Below are 23729 nucleotides of genomic sequence, written 5' to 3' on the forward strand. Positions count from 1 at the left end.
GCCAATGGCAGGGAGAGGGGGAGGCAGGAGGAAGTGGGAATTATATTCAACAAGCACAAGACTTCAGTTAAGCAAAATGAAAAAGCTCTAGAGATCTATGAAACATTTAACTATAGTCAACAATAATGTACACTTCAAGGTTTGTTAAGAGGGTAGACCTCATGCTAAGTGTTCTTACCACAATAAAACAAAGAGGCAGAAAAACTGAGGCAAAGAAAGCAGAGAGAGGTCTCATGGAGCCTAAGGGGAAAGCTTCAAAGAAGAAGTTCTTAATGTTGCTGTCAAGAAGTCATATAAGGTAAGAACCGAAGAGTTAACTATATTTGGCTACAATGCGAGCTAAGATGACTTTTCTGGGGCATTTCTGGAGTGATACAAGATAAAGTCAGACACTTGTGGGATAAAGGGAATATGAGAAATGAGGAAATAGAAGTTGAGTGTGGATGACCTTCAATGACTTTGTTGACACAAAAAAAGAATGATCTTGGGGCACCTGGGTGGCTCAGCCAGCTGTGTCCGACTCCTCAATGTCAGTGCAGAGCCTGCTTGGGATTCTCTCTCTCCCTGGTCTCTCGGCCCTTCCCCAGCTCGCACACAGACGTGCATGCTCTCTCTCAAAATAAACAAACATTTTTTAAAAAGGAGGATTATCCTGCTGCACTACTTTATGGTATAATGAATTTTTCATGCATTCTTTATGAAAGATTTACTAGGGATCAAGAGTTTGCTTACTCCTAAAATAAACCAGAAACGCTGGAAAGCAAGGCAAAATGAACATAAGGAGAGTCATTACATTTTAAAAAGATGAAACAGATGTATTCAATAAACAGTATTATAAAAGTTCCACAGTTGGCAAAACAAAACCAATTATGAGTTTGTTATACTGTTAAGGTGATGCTCACATGACACAGAGGCTTGCGTGTGTTGAGACAAGAAAAATACTGCCAGTAACCTGACAACTGAGTGGATACACAGCCCAAACACATCAGTTGGTTGGGAAATTCGATGGTAAAGAAGCCAAAAGCCTCATTCAGGAGGGGACCATTGGTCTTTTTATAACAGGAAATGTTTGAGGAAAGCGCAATCCATGTTAATACTTTCCTAAGTAACAAAAGGAGTATTATAACTTTTCTTCTGTGCTTTCATCTAACCTATCCTGACAGGAAGACTCTTTAAGAGGTAACTAAAGAAAGTCTGTAAAAGCAAGTGACCAACGTTTTGAACGAATTTCAATTTAAATATCAACTGTGAGTTATAAAAAGTGAGAGTGAACCCTTCAGGAAACATTCATTATCTAAAGAAGTGCTGTCCTAAGATAAGGCACACAAACCAACATAGTCTATTTAATAAAAATATTTAATGCTGCCAAAAAGTATAAAAATACAGTAGGAATGGCAGTACAATACAAAGTAGTCTCTCCTAATTTATTTCTTTTACATCTTTCTACATTTCATACACACATTAAAAAAACTTAACAATACATCAAATTAGAGAGTTCTGCAAAGTCTTCTGCTGGTGGTGCTCTTCTTTCCCTGGATGTAAAGTTTACTTTGTAAACAGACAAATGTGAGGCAATCTACAGGTTTATCAAGCCTCACTTTAGTTTCCGGAGTGGGCTTCAGGTCTTGCTTTGCACATCAATGGTTCAAAATTTATAGCTGCAGAATATTCTCAAGTCATGAATATTTAGGTGTCTGTCAATCTTGGCCTAAAACATAAAATAAGAAGTCATCTATTCAATTCATATTTACCAAACACACAGACGTACAAAGATACACACAAACATAAAAGGACTAACAATGAACTAAAAAGGCAACTAAAAAACATTCCAACATATCACATTCAACCACACTAAGTGCTTCATTGTTGTCTTTGTAAATCTGCTTATGTGCTCGATTTTCAAACAGAATTGGTGGTGTTGAGGTAGACTCATGTTAAAGCACCGTAACTCATACAGGCTTTTGCAAGAATTACTAACTATGTATTTCTCAGGTCATCCTGTATTACTCAAGAAATGACCTCCATGTGAGATACTGACAGACAGACAGGTTAAAAAAAAAATGTACCCACAACAGTTTAGCAAGATTTATATGGTATGTGCTAGACTTACCAATACTTTGGAATTCAATGCAAAAGTCTAATCCAATTTGGACCTCCACTGTATCATACTGCTAAAAATACTATGAACGTAATGTTTGAACACAAAGTTGGCTTATATCTTTAAGTGACGGACTGTTAGCAGCATGCTTTTTTGTCCTGAAGGATAGCACTAAAGATTATAGCAATAAAGAACCGAAGTGACATGATTTAGGTTTCTATCAATATAAAAGAAAACACAGACATAAAATAATTGACATATTGTATTTTAATGTCAAAACGTAAAGATTAATGAGAATTTAAACAAGCAACAGACAGATGAAATAACTACTTTAAGGGCAGTTTTTGATGGTATTTCACAATATTTACATGTAACTGAACTTTGGAGGTAAACGGTATTTCTATTCTTCTTCGGACTTCCTTCGCTACCACACACACACACACACACCCCAAATCTAAATAAATACTTGTTATTATTGCGTCTCCACATGTATAAATAGGAATATAAACCACACCCACACATTCTCCCATAACATTTAGTCAAAAACCTTCAAATACTACAAAACTGGGCTTCTTCCTGATGACTGACTCTTCCTACTGAAGAATAACAATACCAAGCACCTGGTGTTCTGAATACCTCATTTCTCTCATTGTCCAGCACAGAGAAATGTCAAATCTCCAAGAAACATTCTCATTAGGTGTCTATGAGTCACAAAATCTACTGCGGATGCTTGCTGCTGGGCTCTGCTGAACCCTCAACCAAAGCGGACGGAGTAAGGAGAGGTACTTCTTACTGCCTCTGACTGACGTAAAAAGTATATTTCTTTCCCATGCATTGGGAAAATCAGCTCATCAAAACAAAGCAATTTAATCCACTCAATCACAGCGAATGAAATCATGGTTTGGTTTAGAGAATATTCTGATGTGCCAGTTTTTCTCTGGTTCAGTGGCAGTTCAAACTGTTTTCGCAAAATTTTTTGAAGAGAAAAACTTTTGATTTGTTTCACTTAAAAAACAAGAAGAGTGTTACTTTGGTTTTTAACAAGTAAAATGGTTGTCTGATTTTTCCCACTTAAGTATTTGAATATTCCATAAAAGAGTCCATATGTCATAAAGGAAGCAGAGTGATGTTGGAGCTACTGGAATTCCATCAGACAGGAGTCTGAACTTCAGCTGTCAGGTAGTAGCTGCGCAACTACAGGCAAGTTACTTATCGTCCTCTGACTTGGTTTTCTTATCTTAAAATAGGGTAATGTATGTAGAAGAGGTGTTAAGCAGGTTCAATTTAGTTTATGCAGTTAAGCTGAATGGCAGAACCGTAGGTGTCTGACATACCATGCCATCTTCCCCAGCACAGTGTTACAGATTCACTTGCCAATGATAAACCATTACTTACAACAACTAAAAGAACTGGACAGGGTTTTTAAAAATTCATTTTTTCTTTGTAAATATTATTCTGGGGGATAAGAAAATTAAGATGAAATCATAGGCAGTGTTAACTATTTTAACTATTTTAAAAGAATGTGTTTATCTGCAGGACTGAGAAGACATATGAGCTTTAACTTAGGAAAAAAATATGTTCATTTGAATCCTCTTTTGTTGATTTGTTTAACAAGTCAAAGGTAAAATGGGTTCAGACAAATTGAGTAGAGTTAGCCATGCATGCTGCAAGCTGTCTTTGGAGAAAGCACCTGCGCACACTGCTTACTCTCATTGTGGAATGGGGCCAGGTTTACAGACAGAGCATAATCTTCCCAAGCTGGCTCCACACCTGAAGTAACAGAAAGTCAAGCTGCATTTGAAGTATTTTCTGCTACCACATATTCACACTACTTTTTACTGAAAAGAATCACAAAACCTTCTGTAAGGTGAGCAAAGAAAGCATCGCCTTATAGAGGAAACAAACGTATCTAATTTCCCTTTCCCGAATTCACCAAACTAAAATTAACTTCAGTTTTTTTTTTTTTTAATTTNTAGGAGAGAGAGAGAGAGACAGCATGAGCAGGGGAGGGCCAGAGAGAGAGGGAGTCACAGACTGAAACAGGCTCCAGGCTCTGAGCCGGCAGTCAGCACAGAGCCCGACGCGGGGCTCGAACCCACGAACCGCGAGATCGTGACCTAAGCGAAAGTCGGACGCTCAACCGACTAAGCCACCCAGGCGCCCCTTAACTTCAGTTTTTTAATAGCAGGATTTTAAAATACCAACATCATCGTGTCTACAAAATCTTGTCGACTTAGAGCAACAATAAAGAATTGATGATATTCTTTAAAAATGGTCTCTATAAATAAAAAAAACCTTCCATGCAATTCTTATATACTATATATACTATGTAATATACACTATATATAATAACACTGTTTATGCAACAGGTACTATATATATAGTGTGTGTGTGTGTGTATATATATATATATATATATAGTATATATATGCATCGTGTATACATAATACACTCTTTAATGAAAAGCCACAATATAAGTAGACCATAATATGGCCAATATACCCTGTAATTCCCATGTTCCTTTCTACATTATGAAACTAAAATAGAAAGAGTTCAAAAGACTGAACTTCTCATTCTCCCTGTGGACTACCCAGAGATGGTCAGAGCTCTTTAAAATTTTTTCACTGTCAGGTTGTTACTGATAAAGATGAAGCCTTTCAAATCAAGTAAAAGCTTCTCATCTGATTCACTGCTACCACTTGGCAATGCTCTGTGATGGAATAAATGACAGTGAGGAAAACATTTTCCCCGAAGAAGTTTCCAAAATTTAGTAGCTATTTCCTGAAGAATGTTGAGGAAAAGCAATTGTGCAGAACTGCTATTGTTGGAGTTCAGTACCACATCTGAATGTGGTAAATAATGAGAAAATTCCTGTTAATGAGGGAAAAATGAGATTGTCAAACTAATACCATTTTCCTTTAAGTCTGTTCTTTAGAACACCACCCAAGGAAGTGAGTAGCTTAAAATTCCCAAATTAAAAGTCTAAATTCTCAAGTCTGGATGAACAACGAAATGGCTATCGCTGGCGAGGACATGGAAATAGCCTAACGCATGCAGTATCTGGACTGGGGAGGACTCCCAGGCAGAGCAGGCATCGTGCAGCTCGTACAGCCTGAGTTTCTTTCCACCAAGGCACGTCATCACTTATGCATAACATACCCGATGGAACGAGAGAGAGCTGGAAGTTCTAACATATTCACTCTTGTAGGGGTTATTGATGATTTGTCCTATAAATAGTGCTTTGACGGGGCGCCTGGGTGGCTTAGTCGGTTAAGCGTCCGACTTTCGCTTAGGTCACGATCTCGCGGTTCGTGGGTTCGAGCCCCGCGTCGGGCTCTGTGCTGACGGCCAGCTCAGAGCCTGGAGCCTGTTTCAGAGTCTGTGACTCCCTCTCTCTCTGACCCTCCCCTACTCACGCTGTTTCTCTCTCTCTCCTAGAAATAAATAAAAACATTTAAAAAAATAAATAAACAAATAGTGCTTTGAAGATAAGTACAAGAAAAAAAATGGAATCCAATCCAAATAAATGTACGAGGCAAGAAGATGAAAGAAACAGGTAGACTCCAGAATAAGTCATTCAGGGAATGACCAAGACCCGCATATTAAGTCAGGAGAAATTAGTTTGGTTATGTGGAAGAGTATTACCTTCAAAATATTATTCATAAGATTTTGAGCCCCTATCCTCTAAATAGTCAAGGCCAAATTAAAGGTTTCTTAAAGTAAGAGAGACTTTATTACTAGCTATTGATGTAGAAAGGAGAACACAGATCAGACGTTTCCGCACTTAATTTCAGCCTAGATCACTGCACCAAGGTCTGACCTCGGCTCCCCTCACCACTGGGGTGCAACACCTTTACTCCTTATTCCCCACTCCCCTGCCAAACCCACGTGGACTGCTGGACAAAAATATAGATTGATGTTTACAGAAGGGGTGATTCCTAGACTTCTGATGACACACGTAATGGCATAAGGCTTATAACAGACTACATTAAGAAAAACCTCTGTAAGTTTTGTGTCTGAAAGTAAAAACCAAGGCAGACTAGATTTTAAAATCTGTACAATAGCCAGGCAGGCACCCTGGGGATGTAGATACTTGTTGAAATAGAATATACAAAGGTTAATGATAATATTTCTAATATAATCAGGTTCTGGCCTGTGTCAATTTACATAGAATCTAGTCTGAGATATTTTTCTAAGAGGGGAATGACTTGTAGAAGGTAAGTCTTTCTTTGAGAATGATCGAATTCTAAAATATACTACAAAGCCTTTTCAATGATTGCAGCATAAAAGAATGTAGCAATGTTAAGTCTCAGGCTGATTGTGGCTTAATAATAACACCTACTTCAAAAGCGTGTTGTAAGGATTTAATAGGATAATCTATGAAAGTGTTTATTAGCACAGTGCCTGGTACATAGAAAATGATCAATAAATGGGAGCAACCAACACTCTGAATTGACACTGAAAACAAAGGACTTGCTATAAAGAGTGGAGGATCACTCTGTATCATAAGCTACTTTTTAAACCGATACATATTTTTTGATTCATTCCATCAATTCTAGTTTATTTAATATGAAAGGGACAAAAGCACAGTGTACATAAAACTAACTCAGGAGTTGTAATTCCTTCTCATAACATACCTGTTAAAGCAGAGCTATTTACAAAAAATATCAACACTTTTTTACTTCCTTTCTCTTTTTTGTCCATCCATTTTGGTAGAAATGTATCAATGCAGAGTCAGCATTAATTTGAAGGTAGAAGAGGAAAACGACAGAACACATATATAAAATATATCCTAAACATGAGGAATTATCTTTATATTGTTCTGAAGTTCTCTATACACTTTTACATGTTACTGTTTTTAATCCTCCAAGAATTCAGGTAAAGGCATTATTTTTATATATGGATAAACTAAAAATGGAGAATTATATTTTTACATGTTATATATATGCAAGCATAGATAAAAACTGCTAATAGGCCAGCATAAAATACGTAGCTACACTTGGAAACAAATACGTGACCAGCTGGTATAACCAGAGAAGACGGCATTAAATCAAAGACTGTTGTTTTTATCGGCAGGGACAGAGATGAACACAAATGCACTATCTATTAATGTAAATACCTTTCTTAAAAACGATACAGCCTCTGGCTTATTTTAAAAAATCTTTCTTTCTTCCTTAACCTATTCCAAAAATAATACTACCCCATTAAAGTCAAACTACAGAACTGACTTTTAAAATCTGTTATAATTAGAAAATATTAGGAAGACCTAAGGACAAATTTTGTAAAATGTAGAACCTACCACGGATTGCTAACTTTGTCACCTGGCTATTACCCAAGAAGGCAGGAGCCCAGCCTGTATCCTTCCCTGTGACAACCACGCCTCTTTCAATAAAGGGGCCAGGATGATGACCCTGAGTACCACAGCACATTGCCATGTAATTTTAATAATTAGTACATGGAACCCACCAAAATTATTATTACTGGTAAAAACTCAACACACTACCCTTCAGGATCTACTTGAAAGGAGAAAGATGACTAACCCCTGCAGAAGTTCATCGACAAATGTTTACTACACTGAATATGATTGTTCAGATAGATTACAACAAACACCACTCAGAAGGAAAGAAAGCAGACAAAAAGCAAAGCTAAAATCCTGATTCCAGGGAAGCACATTTACCCTGCAAAGGGGCATCATTATCAGTATTTTTTTTTTGTAAGAAGTCTTTACCTTTTTTGTTTAAGGCAAGGCTACTTTCAATTGGAAATTCAGTACGATCTAACCGTATTTTACTTGCAGAGTAATATACTGCATTTTAGCAAACATAAACCAAGGCAAATGAGAAAGGTTTTAAACCAATAATGACGGGTCCCAGTACCTGAACACAGGTTTAATGCAGACAGACATTTAAAACAAAAAAATGTCCCTCTTACCTCCTCTCCATTTAAAGGTTACAGGACACAGTAATACTGAATTAGGACACAGGCACAAGTTACGCAAATCTTATTTAATATGTAGTACCACCTACATCCTGCTTTCAGACTTTCAGCACAATTTAACACATTCAAGAAGGCTGCTAAAAATCAGTTCAAAATACCTATCTATACCAATGGTTTTCAAACTGTTTTTAGGATTTTAACTGTCCCCTTAAAATAATTAAACCTCATGCAGTGATCTTATATAGTATATAAAATAGATAAAGCAGACATGTTCTGGTTGAAAATAAAGGCTGGTAGCTTGGAGTCCTTCCAACCATCTCTGGGAGACCCCTCAGAAATCCAATGAGCGTAGTTTGAAACCAGTGAAATAATGTGATTTTATTATGTCAGCAATTAAATTTATAACAACTATTTAAAGTTTAAGTTAAACAAGTGAAACGCTGAATGGAATGTTGGGATATGAAGAAGGCTAGCACTCAAATGAGCAGTTAAATTCATCAGACAATATGCTTTAAAAATACCCATTAAGAAGTTAAAGGGACAAGGTCAGGTTTGTACATCATCATACTATTTATTGAAGTAGAAAGAACCTGAAAATTTTTTACTTCAAAACTTCAGTATAGTAAACTGAAATTGTGGATAATAAAATGCTGCTCCTTCTTTTTATTTCCTAAATCATGGTTTACCCCAATTATAAATTAGGGTAATTACATTGAAATGTTCACGAAAAATAAACAGTACCATCATGGGCTTTACAGTAACCAATTTCTTTACAAAGTCTTGAGACCAAAATGTTACCTGACTATGCCAGTAAGGAGAATTTTCCTTCAAAGATATTTTTAAGGAAAGTTTTTGTTTCTTTCTCTTTCTAAATTTGGGAAAACTGTGAAACATAAAAGAAATGCAAATATAGAGTAAAAAGTGCTTATTCAGAGTAGTTCTAACTGCTCATATCAAACTTCTCTTTAGGAAAATGTATCCAGTACAATTGAATCAACATACAATTTATTTTTTTTTACGGTAACAGATTTTGCATATTGAGCTTTTAAAAAGTACATTTAACTACAAAAGATTAAATACTTATAAAATATATTTACCCTGAAATGGTTAAGAATATAAAACGTTGATGCCCATGTCAACAGTACATTATACATTACACGCATTATTTAAAGGTCATTTTCTTTCCAGTAATAATGTAGATAAAACCACAATATTTATTGCTTGTTATCAAGTGCAGGTTAAAATCCAGATAGCCTCCAAAAACAAATCCTTGTTTTGAGGAATTCTCAATCTGGCCAGGTGAAATATTATGCTGAACATGTACGAATACAGTTGCAAAATGTACCAGTTTTCAATAAGCATTCAAGTCTTTATTTCGGATAGCTGTTTACAGTTTGGGGACAGTGTCCTGAGATGTTGGGCTGGGGACTGAATATATCGCTTATCTGGTTGGTGTCTATTCTACCGCACCGTTTCTGGGGCGTGAGGATTTGCTAACAGACAAACCCTTGTGACTAACGCAACACTGTTAGCTACGAGTGCGGGGGCTTGCAGGGCAGAGTTGTTATTTATAGGACATTCTGCTGCAACAACAGTGTCCAGCCAACGAAAGCGCCTACCAAAATGACTGACACAAACCCCATCTTAGTGAGAATAGGTTGCCAATATAACCACCTTTTCCTTTTTCGTTCAGTCTCATTTAGCCTCTGTTTCATCTGCTGCACCTTCTGAGCCGTGTTAGCTTTTCTGTCCTCTCGAATACGTTTCCGTAGAACACTAGGAATAAATAAAAACAAATAAAAGGAGGTGTATGGTAGGACATAATTACTCTAATGCAGAGGACCTGAGCCCAAATACCCACCTCCCAAGCCCATTTTAAAACTTTACATTAAAACACTGGAATGAAAAAAAGGGGAGGATTTTCAATATTCTAAGTGGTCCAGAGATGTACTCTAATAATTCAGCAATTTCTGGTACAATTTTCTATTAATAAATGCTTTTAGTAGGACCTGAAAATAAGTACGGGGCTTTCTTTTGTTGAAATGTGAGCTGGAGGCCATCAGCTTGCTTTCTTGCTAAGCAGCCGGAAGAGGTGAGGGAGAAGAGTCCCTGGCATCCAAGCCACTTTTGTTGTTTCCATGTGATTTTCCACAAAGGCCACTCATAAAAGCTATCTACTTCATACTTCCATGAAGATGCTACCATGGGATGTCTATTTCTCTGTTTGTCCACTCTTATTTCTAGCTTCCATCCTCCTATTCAATACAGAATGTTCCACTGGAAGCTCTCTGACTCCCAGGTCACATGGTCCTAGGACACTGTAAAGAAGAATGGCCAATGGCAATATGTACATTACTATATCTTCCCTTTAAAAATTTTTCACAAAATCCATATCCTTTTCACTTATTTCCTATAATACAGCAAAAACCTAACCAGCTTCCTTGCCTCTGAATTACACATTATCACCATAGTAATTTTTCTTAAGTACAACTCTCTGGTTGTAGATCTTGATTAAAAATTTTGGATGCCTTGTCAGTCTACTACATTAAGAGCCAACTTTTTTTTCCCTACCCAAAATGTTTAACCTGAATCTAATAATGAGAAACAAGCAAAGGAATCCAGATTGTGGGGTGTTCTAGAAGGCAACTGGTATAGCAGGTGCAAAACTGTCAAGGTCAAGCAAGGAAAGGCAGAAAAGTGGCAGTGGACAGTTGCAGATTAAAGGAGACTAAAGATCAATCAAATACAATGCATGATCCTTGATTAGATCTCAAACTGTGTCTTTAAATAGCTACAGAGACTGGGATCATGAAAATATTCCAAAATTAGATTATAGTGATGGCTTCACAACTCTGTCAATGTACTAAATCCACTGAACTGTATGCTCAATATAGTTATTTTTTTTAAAAGCTATAAGGTGGGTCTTTTAGACAACTAGAGAAATTTGAATACAGACTATATATTAGATTATTTTAACAATGTTCTAATTTCAATTCTGTTTTTCCATTTCTCCCTCCATTCAATCCCTAGAGCCCCTCTATTCTTACCTCACAGCATTTAATTTATAGTAAATAAGTCATGTTGCTAATTTGGGATCTTGTTTTACCCCCTAAATATATTTGCAACTTGGGGCTCTATTTTGCTTATCTCTGTGTACTTTTCGGATTTTAATGTCTTCCTCACTTTACCTATCATATACCTATCATTTACCTGCCATATACCTATGAACTCTACTGTAATGACTTGCAAAAATTATTACCCAGAATTCACTCTGAATTTAAAATTCATTATTAACAAATATGTGTGTACCTGCCAGTGAAAAGAAATTAAATTGTATTCAAGTGCAGGTAAAACATATATAAAATATGTAAAAGAATACATGCATTTGCTTCTGCTAGGAGACTGAGGCCAAACAACCAGACTGCAATTTAGATAGAATCTTTAACAGATTATTTCACTTAAAATTTTCATTACAATACAGAAGATAATTATGATTTTTATCCAGTGTTCATATTTACCATATCACCCCAATATGAGTTCACCAAGTATTATAGGATTATGTAATTAGTCCTTTAAGTATTATATAAGAGTTTAAGGGGATCTTTTTTTTTTTTTTTTTTGAGACAGAGGGAGAGAGCAAGTCGGGGAGGGGCAGAGAGAGAATTCCAAGAGGGTCAGAGCCTGACGTGGGGCTCGAACCCACGAACCATGAAATCATGACCTGGGCCGGAAGTCGGATGCTTAACTGACTCAGCCACCCAGGCGCCCCAAGAGGATTTTTTAAAGAGGATTTTCATGATATTTAGAGAAACTGGTTATGGTTTCGGTTGAGTTGAAGACAGAATTTTTTTCCCATGTAGAAAAATGGAATAGAGGCTCTTGCTTTCCAAAAATGTACTATACATGCTTTTAGTAATGGAATGAAAACAAGTACCAAGAGATGCCATTACTTAAAAGAATGCAATTCCAGAGAAGAACTATTCTCAATTTGCTTTTTTTTTTAAATTTTTTAAATGTTTTATTTATTTCTGAGAGAGAGAGAGAGAGAGAGAGAGAGAGCACATGAGCAGGGGAGGGTCAGAGAGAGAGGGAGACACAGAATCTGAAACAGGCTCCAGGCTTTGAGCTGTCAGCACAGAGCCCGACGCGGGGCTCGAACCCACGAACCGTGAGATCATGACCTGAGCCAAAGTCGGACAGTTAACCGACTGACCCACTCAGATGCCCCAGAACTATTCTCAATTTGTGATGCAATAAACTATTTGCTTAGTTGGGCCTAGGGAAATTGTGCCCAAGTAATAACCTGCCCTGGTCTACACAATTCTATAATTCAAAAGCCACAAATTGGCAGGGAATGACTCCTGTGGACCCTTGTCCACAGAAGACCACATGGAATTCCTTACAGTGACACCCACAACAGGCTACTACCAATACATGTCTTGACAAACATACTTCACGCTATACAAACACACAGGAGAAGGATTCAAGCGAACTGACGTTTCATTTATCCAAACTGTTCTCCACTCAGTGACTTGGGTGTATGGGTTGCACTATAATTGAGAACACTGGCTTTTAAACTTCAACAGCAAGAAATAGCTTACCATCACAACATAGTAGCCTCACATACAGATACATTTTTACATGTATACAATATATATGCCAATATATAGAATTTATATTATGCAAAGATGTTAAAATACTTAGTAATTATCTCTGACACTCTGATCTATTTTATTCTCTAATTTGAACTCCAATTTCTATTATATTGTATTCTATTATTTAAAAAATGCTTTTTTTTATAATTCACTAAATTGATTTCATGACTATAGGAATGTGACCTTCAATATGAAAAAACTGACTTGAAGGATATTTAATAATGAAAATGAAAGAAAAGAAAGTATTGTGTTCTATTCCCTTGAAACTGAAAATTCCTTCAATAAGATCTTGATTTATTTTATTAGCCTCCTTCATGCAAAGCTGTAAGATCAGTATTAAAATTTATTAGAATTGAACAATATAATTTTTCACGGCAATCTTTATTTTATGCCCTTTTACTCTTCTACAACCTTGCCCCCTCAATTAGTCTTCTCTGCTCACAATCCTTACTTTCCTACTGGGCCCTGCCTGTTTTCAAGCCTGACCTGGTCTGCTCTATCCTGGGGGGTGGGAAGAGCAAATAACATACGCATGCATGCACCACCTTCCTTGCCCCCAATAAAACCACCTCCACAATCACTCTATATAACTCCTGAGTGGTTTTCCTCTTTGGGAAAGATTAAAAATCAACACTTCTGAAATACTAAGGGTACCGATTCAATCATCACGCCTGTGTTCCATTTAATTCTGCACATGGTACTAGCCAAAACAACATTAGGAACCTGAGAATCTTATTACCAATAAAGATAAGGTAATTTAAAACCATATGAACTCTTGACTTAAAAGTATTATATTTAAAGTGAAAGAAGGAATAAGTAAGCAACTTTAGCCTAAAACCACTAGAGCCATAAATAAGGTGTAACAATGCTAAGTTACTAAAGCCTTCAGTATAATACATAACACACGTACTATGTATTTACTGTAATGTTACCTTTCATAAGATTTCAGATAATTTTTATACTGGTGAAATACAGAAGTGAAGCTACTGTAATTTATAGGAGAACTCAACAATTTTCATGGTGCCCCAACACCCCAATGTAACAAAGAGAACTACAACATGAAATTTTCCACAATAAAGCTACTTGACAAAAAGGAGAGAGAGTACATCACTGACAGATGAAGAGGGGAAATGAATGAGCTCTTTCACTCATACCTCAGGATACCAGCTTCCTAATGGGTGAGAGATAATTAGAACCTTAGAAATGTAACTGTTTAATTTAAAACCTGAAATTATTTACAGATTCATATGGAGTCAAAACTCAAGAAGTATAAAAGGGTATTTTGTTTAATTTTTTTTAAAAAGACTTTTCCCTTTCCAATAATGGAATGACTTTTAAATATTCATTTACATATTTTTATCATTTCATTAAAGGCATGTTATCAATTCCATTACAACCGTAAGTATGAACACTAATACTTGTACAAATGGCAGGTATTCGTACAACTCATATTCTATAAACTATAGGTTTTAGCATCTAATTATATTAACTTTAGGAGTCAAGTTAGTATTGAGTTAAAACCATTTTCCAGCTGGTTTCTATCAGTACTGGCTTCTTAACAGGGCTGAAGTTCTTTGAGATCAAGGAGGTCATCACGTACCACTCAAATGCCCATAGGTAATAAATAAATGAAGGGCTACAGTAATTCAATAAACAAAAGGCCTATATTAGTTCATATCCACTGAATTTATTAAAATAAAGTTTCCTCTTTTCAAGCATGTTATTACCATCAGCTTACCTCTCGCTGTTCTCCTCCATGGTATCCGGCGTTTTAGAGGATAGTCCTGTGTATCTGTCACCTGTCAGTTTTTCTTCTTCTAGGCCTATCCTATTCCCATTGTATTTTTCAGTCATTATTTTGGTTGGTGAATGATCAAAAGTAGGACATACGTCTTCCTTAGAGAGCTCTTTCCACCGTTTCTAGGTAGGGAAGAGAAATGAAAAACAAATGCAAACACTAAAATTGTGGTTTTCTTTAAATAAATATATGTATGACTTAAATTCTAGATTCAACTTAAGAAATCCCTGTGATGGTTACAGATGAATGGGAAAAAAAGGCATTTTGCCAAAACCTCTTGTAGATGGTTAAGTTCAAAATTAAAACATAATAAAGCATTTAATATGTACCTCACTATACAGTTAAATCTTAATGAAATTTAGTGGACTTTAACCTATTGGAGACAAACTATACCAGGACCTCACCGAACTATGAGTCATGGGAAGATTTTAGCCAAAGACAGATTCTGCTGGACGCCTAACCCACAGCGATGTTAACACTGCAAACAGTGACCAAGATGGCACTTGAATGTGATCTAGCATCTCCCAGTTCTTTGCCATGGTCTGGTCTAATGGAGAAACAACAGTGAGATCTCCAGGCAGGTCTCTCTGATGTCAAAGGACTTTAATTTGGTTTTTTTCTATCACATATGCTAGCAGATTCAGGTAGCAACTCTACCACCAGGTTAGAAAAAACTCTGCTAGCATGCCTGCACTTCAGCGAGGAGGAGGGGTTTAGACCAAGAGGAGAGAAATTCCATTTCCTTCATCTATGAAACAGGCTGTCATCACCTACCACGGGAGACTGTTGCGATTAATGAGACAACATGCCCAGCACCATGTCTGGCAAATGTTAGATTCCTTTGCCCTCACTGCCACCATCCGTTGTGAGAGAGGAAGAGGTGCAAAGTGTATGTGGGCACCAGGAAGATGAAGGCACCAACAAAGGGCTAGCCAGAGAGAGAGAAGGCAAGCATAACCTCGGCATGGGGATCTCTCAAGTCCTTCAAGGGCTGGGACCTAGGAACACAACCATCCGTCTCCCTACCAATGATAAGACTAGGTGACAGTAAGAGCCAACGGTTTTGATGATCTGTGACTCTGACACTAGTGCAAAATGACCTGGTATGGACAGGGGTGGCCCTCTTAGAAGATCCTATCAGAGAAGCATGGGGTCTAGAATCTAATGAATAAGAAAGAGACTCTGTAATTTACTGCCTGAGGATTTTAATGTTCTTGAACAGAGATGTAACACTGTAATTTATACTTGTCTGGAACTTAATGAAATATTCTTTCCTTGGAGTTGCTTTGGTAAAAAAACGGCATGGTTAAAAACAATGCTTATATATTCAGATTTTTTAAAAAAATCCCTGGAAAATTCACTGAGACCCTGATAAATTAGTTGCAAACTTGCTTCATTATCCAACAGAGGACTGAAAAAGGAAAAAGGCATTTTACCACACTCCACCTTTCCCATATAAAGCTATTTTATTAAGATGCACAATTAATGTATTTCTTTTTAAAAGTAGATTTACAAAACAGAGAATGTAAAATTTTGTAACCTGCTACATTTGGAGGACAGGAAGCAGTACAGTTTGGTAGAACTTGAGAGCTTGGCCCTGAGAGATGAGGCCAGAAAGAGAGTAGACATCAAGGAAAGAAGTCTCTGAACTTATGAGAAATTATGGAATGGAACCAACCTCTCTTAAGCAAGGACCTCACAGGATGTAGGACACATCCAGAAAGAGTGTTCTGCCAATATTTGAGAAACTACTATAACAGAATGTGAGAGTAAGATGTTTTTTTTTAAGTTTATTTATTTTTTTTTGAGAGAGAGACAGCACAAGTAGGGGAGGGGCTGAGAGACAAAGAGAGAATCCCAAGCAAGCTCCGCACTGCCACTGCAGAGCCCAATGTGGGGCTTGAACCCACAAAGCCATCAGATCATGGTCTGAGCCAAAACCAAGAGTGGGACACTTAATGGACTGAGCCACCCAGGTGCCCCAAGAGCAAGATGTTTTCACTTTGTATCAGACTATGTCAGGTTTCTTTCTTCCCATTTTACATTTTTGTTACTCAGTCCAGGAAGCATTTTGTACACTGAAGATGCATGCAGGGTAACTTCTCAGGCACTTACTATACTCACATTGACCTAATGCTTCAACTTCACCAGCTCTTAATCCTCAGAAGAACCTCAGGAGGGAAGTGTTACCACTGTTGTGATTACCCCCTTTTACAGATGAGATGGGTTGGAAAGAAGAGAAGTAATTTGCCAGGCTACGCAGCTAATGAACAGCAGGCCCCCAGATTTTAATGCTATAATCCCTCACAATTAACTGCATGTCTAAAAAGGTCATCAATTTCAGATACTCATCAATTTCTTAAACCAGACAGTTTAAGAAAGTACCCAATAAAAATGAGAAATTGTCTCCAGAATTTAGGTTGTTCAAAAAAAATTTTTTTTTTAATTTCGACTCTTCACTGGGGAACGTAATTATAACAACGTGGCCTTATACTTGGACAAAACAATGTCAATAAACAAGACAATGACAAAAATCAAGTCTTATTGGACCACTTCCCAGAATATGCAACAAATTTCAGAATCCGTCAAACATGCAAAGGACTCAGAAAAAGGGAATGGGAGTGGAGGAAAGGAGATATTTAATGGTAGTGAATTTTTAAAGAAAATGTCATTCTGTCATGTCTCTGGGCAGCAAACTCACTCAACTTTGCCTTTCCTGTGACCCACAAGCAAGCAGGCACTCCAGAGTCTCCTGCCTTTACTTGTCACTGCCACTGCCTTAGTGAAGCCAAGGAAGGAATCAATACTGCGCTCAGTTACAACTTCATTCAAGCTCTCATCTGAAGGCCTGGAGGACAGCTTATCTAGACTGAGAACTTCTCATCTTCCTTTCTAATCCTATGCTCATGATGAACCACACTCCGCACATCATGTGCTGCTTGCACATCACCCTGCACAGTGCCTGTACCCCCACCCATCTCTCACTGAAGAAACCCACTGTAACCTGTTAAAAATAAATAATTTGCTTTATTAGTAGTGTCAAATTACCAACTAAAGATCTTACAAGATCAATTCTGAATTGCCAATCTGGATATTTTATTCTATGAGGTTTGCTATCATCATGGATACGGGGAGGATGCTAATAAGTGGTTATACTAGAAACTACAATGTGGTTTTATATCCAGCCAAGGCTGAAAGATGTAAGGTAAATGATATGGCTTAGAGACAACTAGAACTTATCTGTATTTATCTATATAGGTCAAAGTCATTGGAAATTTCCAAAAATAAATACATGCTACATGATTATAATCACATGGCATGTCCTTACTGATTTCAGAAACAATCGCCTTAGATGTGTATATTAACAGCTTTTCTTGCCCCCAACAGGTTCTGAATCACTTTATATTCACCTATGTTGGAATTCTTCATAGGAAGACTAACATAAAACTGTATCCAATAATGAAAATACCACTCACATAGTACAAATCTAAATTAAGACTGAAGGTGAAGACAGATGTCCCCTTTAGGAAAAAATACCAGAGACTCAGAAATATGGTTTGGGTGCTGCTGAACAGATAGTTCTCTGGGGGGACACAGGACCAGGAAGTAACACCCTCCCACACCCCTGGCCACCAGGCTCAAACAGAATCTTCCTTCTTTCTTCTTACAAATATCAACTTTCCCCAAAATTCAGAGGTAAAGAGGAGGAGGTAGACATATGGAGCGAAAGAAAAATCTTTTTATAATTTGGCTATCATATTCTTATATGTCAAAAGAGATAGTTTTATGGGCGACAATTATATTCATGCAGTTTGGGGTTTCTACAATTTAGGATTGTAGGTCTTATAATTCAGGATTTCAGGGAACTTTCCTTCTCTTAGATTTTTATTTTAAGCTAAGTTTCTAGAACATCAATGTCCAGTGAAATACAGTGTAGCGATACTTACAAGTTTCAAATGTCTAGTAGTTGTGTTAGAAAAAGATGAATTTTAAAAATGTTTTATTTAACCCAATATAAAAAATACCATCATTTGAACATATAATCAATATTTTAAAGTGTTTTTTTTTAAAATATACTTTGAGAGACAGAGAGCAAGGCAAGGGCAGAAAGAGGGAGAGACAGAATCCCAAGCAGGCTCCACACTGTTAGTATGGATCCCAATACAGGGCTTGAACTCACGAACCGTGAGATCATGACCTGAGCCAAAATCTGGAGTCAGACATTTAAACAACTGAGACATCCAGGTGCCCCAGACATATAATAAATATTTCTTAAATTATTGAGATTTTATACTTTTTCCCCCTGTATTTAATCTTCAAAATCCGGTATGTATTTTATACTTTAAGCAGATCTTGATTCCAACTAGCCATATTTTAAGTACTCAGTAACACATGTGGCTAATAGCTACAGTATTGGATAGCAAAGTTACAGGCAGAGAAAAATATCTATGTAAAATAAACAAATCCATATATATTTACTCATTAAAATACATATACTAATTATCCTTATAATTAAAAAATTACAGCACCACATAAATTATAGGAGCCTTAAGATCATTTCTGTGGAAACTGATCCCTCCAAATGGATAACAGACTTTTCTGATCCTTAGTACCTGAAAAACAGAGATATTTCCAATGTCTTACCTGAAGAAAGGGCAGAGAATGCCTTGGGTTTGTATGAAGTGCTAATGAAGTTAAATGGAGAATTCTGATGGCTACACCATACCAGATAAATTGAGACAGAAAAAACTCTCCCTAGCCACAAATTACACTATCATAATAGTAAAGACCACAAAAAAGTATGTTCATAAAATTCATCTCCGTAGTGAGAAAGACTCCCACAGTAAGTACATATATATTCTAAAACTAAAGAAACTTGAAAACCTTTTAATGTGGAGGGAGGGATACTATCCAAAGGATGTACACTTTCCCTACAATCAGTGTGTTAAGAAGATCCAGGAAATGAGCAATGAACAACTAGGGAAGGTACAAGAGTGTGAAAAAAAGTTTGGTATAACTATTTAACTTTCTTAAACTCCAGATTTAAACTGCAGAGAAGTTCACTGGGGTAAAAAAGAGACATTTTCCTAATCTTAAACATCTGAGATAACTTTTACTTCTTCTCAATCACTGTTCACTGCCAAGCAAACCCAACGTTCCCAAAGTCTGACTTCTGAAGAAGGGTCTCATGTTTTGTGGACCTAAGGTACATACTGAGTATTTTATAGACTGATACCATATTTCTCTTTATTAAAGATTACTCTTTAATGCTATATAAAGATTTGAAAAAAACTTTTAAATGAAACTTTTTCTTTCTTCATTTTATTTTTTAAGTTGTTTTTTTTAAAATTCCAGTTAACATGCATTGTTACATTAGTTTTAGGTATACAAGATAGTAATTCAATAATTCCATATATCACCCTGCGCTCATCAACACAAGTGCACTTCCTAATCCCCATTACCTATTTAACCCACCTCCCCACCCACTTCCCTTCTAGTAACCAGCAGTTTGTTCTCTATAGTAAAGAGTCTCTTTCTCAATTTGCTTCTCTCTCTTATTTCCCTTTGCTTGTTTGTTTTGTTTCTTAAATTCCACATACAAATGAAATCATATGGTAATTGTCTTTGTCTGACTGACATTTCACTTAGCACTATACTCTCTAGCTCCACCCATGTTGTCACAAATGGCAAGATTTTAATAAAACTTTATCTTACTGATAATAGTTTGTCTTGTATAGTTACAATACTAATGATGAGAAAAGTTAGCTGAGGAACAGAATTGCTTAAGAATATTTTAATGTCTCTGACATCTACATGACACTTAACTTATATTTAATTCCAGTATGACAGATGGTGTGATCTGAGTTATAAAAGGCAGTTTATTCAGAATATTCCTATCTTGGCTAGTAATCACAGAAATTAAAGAGCCGGTATATGTGTTTATAAGAGAAATATAAAGAGATTCTATCTACTTGCGTTCAATAAATACTATGTGGTCAGATCAGACAAGAAATGGGGATCTGCTGTTATTTCTATTTTACATTTTATGTTAGTACATTACACAGATTTCTGGTATCAGTCTTTGAACTTAGTTTTTGCAAATGTGGATAAAAATATCTTCATGAGAGTACAGCCAGCAACCCAGAGAAACAGAACTTTCTACGGAATTTCATTATGTTTGCCATAAGTACTAACTCGCTCACTGTTGTAAAATTAAGTATCTATTACATAAACTAAGTATTCTATAATCACAGTTCTAGTTTTTAATGAGCTGAAAGTACCAACATTTCCTGGTTTATTTAAATACTTAAATGCGTACACCCTCCTTACATGAACATTTCACTTTCTTTAATGAAATCTCATTCCCGCTGGGGCTTTTGAGTAACAGAAAAGATTTAACATGAGGCTGAGGTATATACGAGACAGTAAACTTAAATTTTCATTTTAAGATGGCCAGCTGGAGTTAGCACGTGAATGTAAATATGCTTTTTGGAAAGAAGGGAGAAAACACGTGCTTAAACGGAGTGCAGTTATTTGATGCTAATCATAGATAATACACAGGTATTATTTTTTCCCCTAAAAAAGTTTACCTGTATATTTGCATCTCCCTTTATAAATTTTGCTCCTTCTATTATAGTCATATATGAAAATCTGAGTTGGTCTGGTGTCTGAATAAGTCCCATTCGATATTTTCTCATATTCAGTAACAGTTGTTTAATGTTAATATCATCTCCTTTTTCCATCTGCAAGAAAGGTAAAAATTATTCAAGCCTTCTGTTGTTAGAGTCTAGGGAAAAGAGAAGCAATACAGGATGGCTGCGAAGCACTGTACAACAGGCGGTGTGTGCCCCCCAAGAACAAGAAGTTACCACTGCAGCTGTAACTTTTTCCGTACAAAACAGGTACCCCAATCCACCATCACCCCCACTCATCAACTGTTCAAGCAGCAGGTGGAGGCCTTTAGCTGATATACAACTGATTCCAAACCAATCATAGTAATCTCATTCAGTTTGGCCAGTGTTTGTCTAAGGGAGGATCTATGGCCGGTTCTGACTTAATGTAAAGATAAATCCACTGAGATTAGTGCTCTTCTTCTTCTTTTTTTTTTTTTAAAGGTCTTGGCAGAAATATTTTTCTCCCTAGTGCCCTTCTGCCTTCAGGTCCGTGTCCAGCAGCCACCCAGAGAGGGTGAAGACAGAAAAAGCCAGATGCACTATGACACTGCTGAGTCCCTGCACCAGCCCTGGACTACAGATCTGGTTATTATAACTACCATATTCCTCACTCCAAATGAAAAAGAAAAAAGTGGAAGTTCTGTTTGGCAGGGAACAGGTACAAACACACAATCTGGTTTTTAATATTCACCATTAACTAAATAGACACCAGAGTTTTTAAGTAGGTCAAAGTTCACTTTAATGTAACAATCTAGCTTTCTTTTAAACATCTTTTTATTTTATTTTTAAATCAAGTATGCTCTATGCCCAACATGGGGCTTGAACTCATGACCCTCAAGATTAAGAGCTGCATGCTCTACTGACCGAGCTAGCCAGGTGCCATGTAACAATCCAGGTTTTGATTGAGATATGTTACATATAGACAGAGTGGTAAAGTAATACGGTAGGTATATTAAGACTCAACTATTCCTATTCTCTAGAGGTGCTCTCTACCCCAAGTAAGGAAACATGGATATTTAAAAAATGTCCTGTGTCCAGGCTGGGGCTGGGAATGCACTGGCAAGAAAGAATACAGTCCCTAAGGGCACCAATTGGAGTCTCTGGGGAATAACAGTACTAACATCTATTGAGTGCTCACAAAATATCAGAGACTCTTCGAAGTGTTCTAAATGTACTAATTCATTTAATATTCACAACAACCCTGTGAGGAAAACAGTGTCATTATTTTTAGTTTGTAAATAAGGAAACTCAGGCAAGAGAAATGAAGTGCTTGTCTGAGGAGGAAAGAATTCAATATTACATATCAATTTATATTTGAAAAACAAGGAAGGGGAGGCTTATTGTTTCTGTAAAATAAGCTACCAGGAAAAAAAAAAAATCTTCTGGGAGATCTCTGGAATCACCTTGGACAAGTCCCACCACTCACAAATAGGCAGTTCAAAGGGTATAAATGAGATTTGTTTAGGTTTTTCTGAAAAGAAGGCAGAAGTCTAAGTTTAAAGATCACAGTTCTGGGGTAGTGGCATTAGAGCTCACTTCTGCCAGTGGAAATAGTAAAAATTAAACAAGACTAAAATGAGATCATAAGAAGCACTTACCAGAACAAGACAGGTATCTACTAGAGAAAAGGTGCCTGACCGCCCAATGCCTGCACTACAGTGGATCACTGCAGGCCCGTGTTCAGGATTCAGGGAACCAGATTCTCTCACTTTAAATAAGAAATTGAGAAATGAAGCTGGTGATTCAGGGACTCCAAAATCTGGCCAGGTAGTATAATGAAAGTGAGATATTGTTCTGGTTTCACCACTCTACAAAGTGAAAATCAAGGGGGGAAAAGTTAGTTCTAATTTCTTTTCCTTAAAAAAAAAAAAAAAAAACTATTTCAGAGAGATTACGTATTTTGTGTAATGCTTTTAATCCTTATGGACTTTTGTACCATGATTTTTCGTTTGGTTTTTGATAATCGCTCACACAAGTTTGGAGTTCTTTAGGAGAGTTTGGAATTTATTAATAGCAGCTAACATTTCTAAAACATTATTTTGCAGGCACGTTCTAAGCTTTTTATGTATTAACTCAACCCATACAACAATCCTATTAAAACTCATTTTCCAGATGAGAAAAGAGGCCAAAGATTAAGCAACTGACCCAAGGTTGCAAATTTAGAAAACAGGAGACCAGAAGCTGAAGCAGCAGTCTGGGTTCTTAGCTACTAACCTGTACCATACATGTTGCCAGTATTTTAATTCATGTATCCTGATGAGTGGTTTTTTTCTTCTATTTTAAAAAAATCTCTATCAGTATAATTTTACACTCTTTAATGGTTTCCTTTTTAAGAACTCCCAAGATTTTTCAGACATAATTTTTCTCATTAAATGAGTTATCTTGTAGATTCTGCTACACAGGCTCAGAGAAGCAACTCAATAATTAATTTAAAGAAACAATCTTTACGTTTTTAATTGGAATTGCTCTTCTAATTGCTGCTCTTCCCCATGGTGATAATTTCCAATCCTAAAACTGTTTATATGACTTTGCTGATGTGCTAAAATGGTTTACCAATATGCTAAATG

General features: G+C 36.6%; 1 protein-coding gene across 2 annotated transcripts in view; it reads right to left on the reverse strand.

Moving 5' to 3' along the window:
- Window positions 1-1338: 1338 nt before the first annotated feature.
- Window positions 1339-23729, reverse strand: part of PTPN2 (protein tyrosine phosphatase non-receptor type 2) — a 91841-nt gene continuing 69450 nt past the window's right edge. Inside the window, exons 6-10 of one of the 2 annotated variants that reach the window (XM_039217245.1) lie at window positions 22761-22970; window positions 21079-21231; window positions 14429-14610; window positions 9710-9811; window positions 1339-1708 (exon numbers count right to left, since the gene is read on the reverse strand). In XM_039217245.1, the coding sequence (XP_039073176.1) occupies window positions 1687-1708; window positions 9710-9811; window positions 14429-14610; window positions 21079-21231; window positions 22761-22970 (669 nt within the window). In that variant the 3' untranslated portion in view covers window positions 1339-1686. Of the gene's footprint in view, window positions 1709-7968; window positions 9812-14428; window positions 14611-21078; window positions 21232-22760; window positions 22971-23729 lie in introns of those variants that run through there. The other variant, XM_039217243.1, reaches the window with a different exon arrangement.

This window comes from Hyaena hyaena, unplaced genomic scaffold (assembly GCF_003009895.1).
Source record: "Hyaena hyaena isolate Hyena2069 unplaced genomic scaffold, ASM300989v1 scaffold_673, whole genome shotgun sequence".
In the NCBI taxonomy this organism is placed as follows: Eukaryota; Metazoa; Chordata; class Mammalia; order Carnivora; family Hyaenidae; genus Hyaena; species Hyaena hyaena.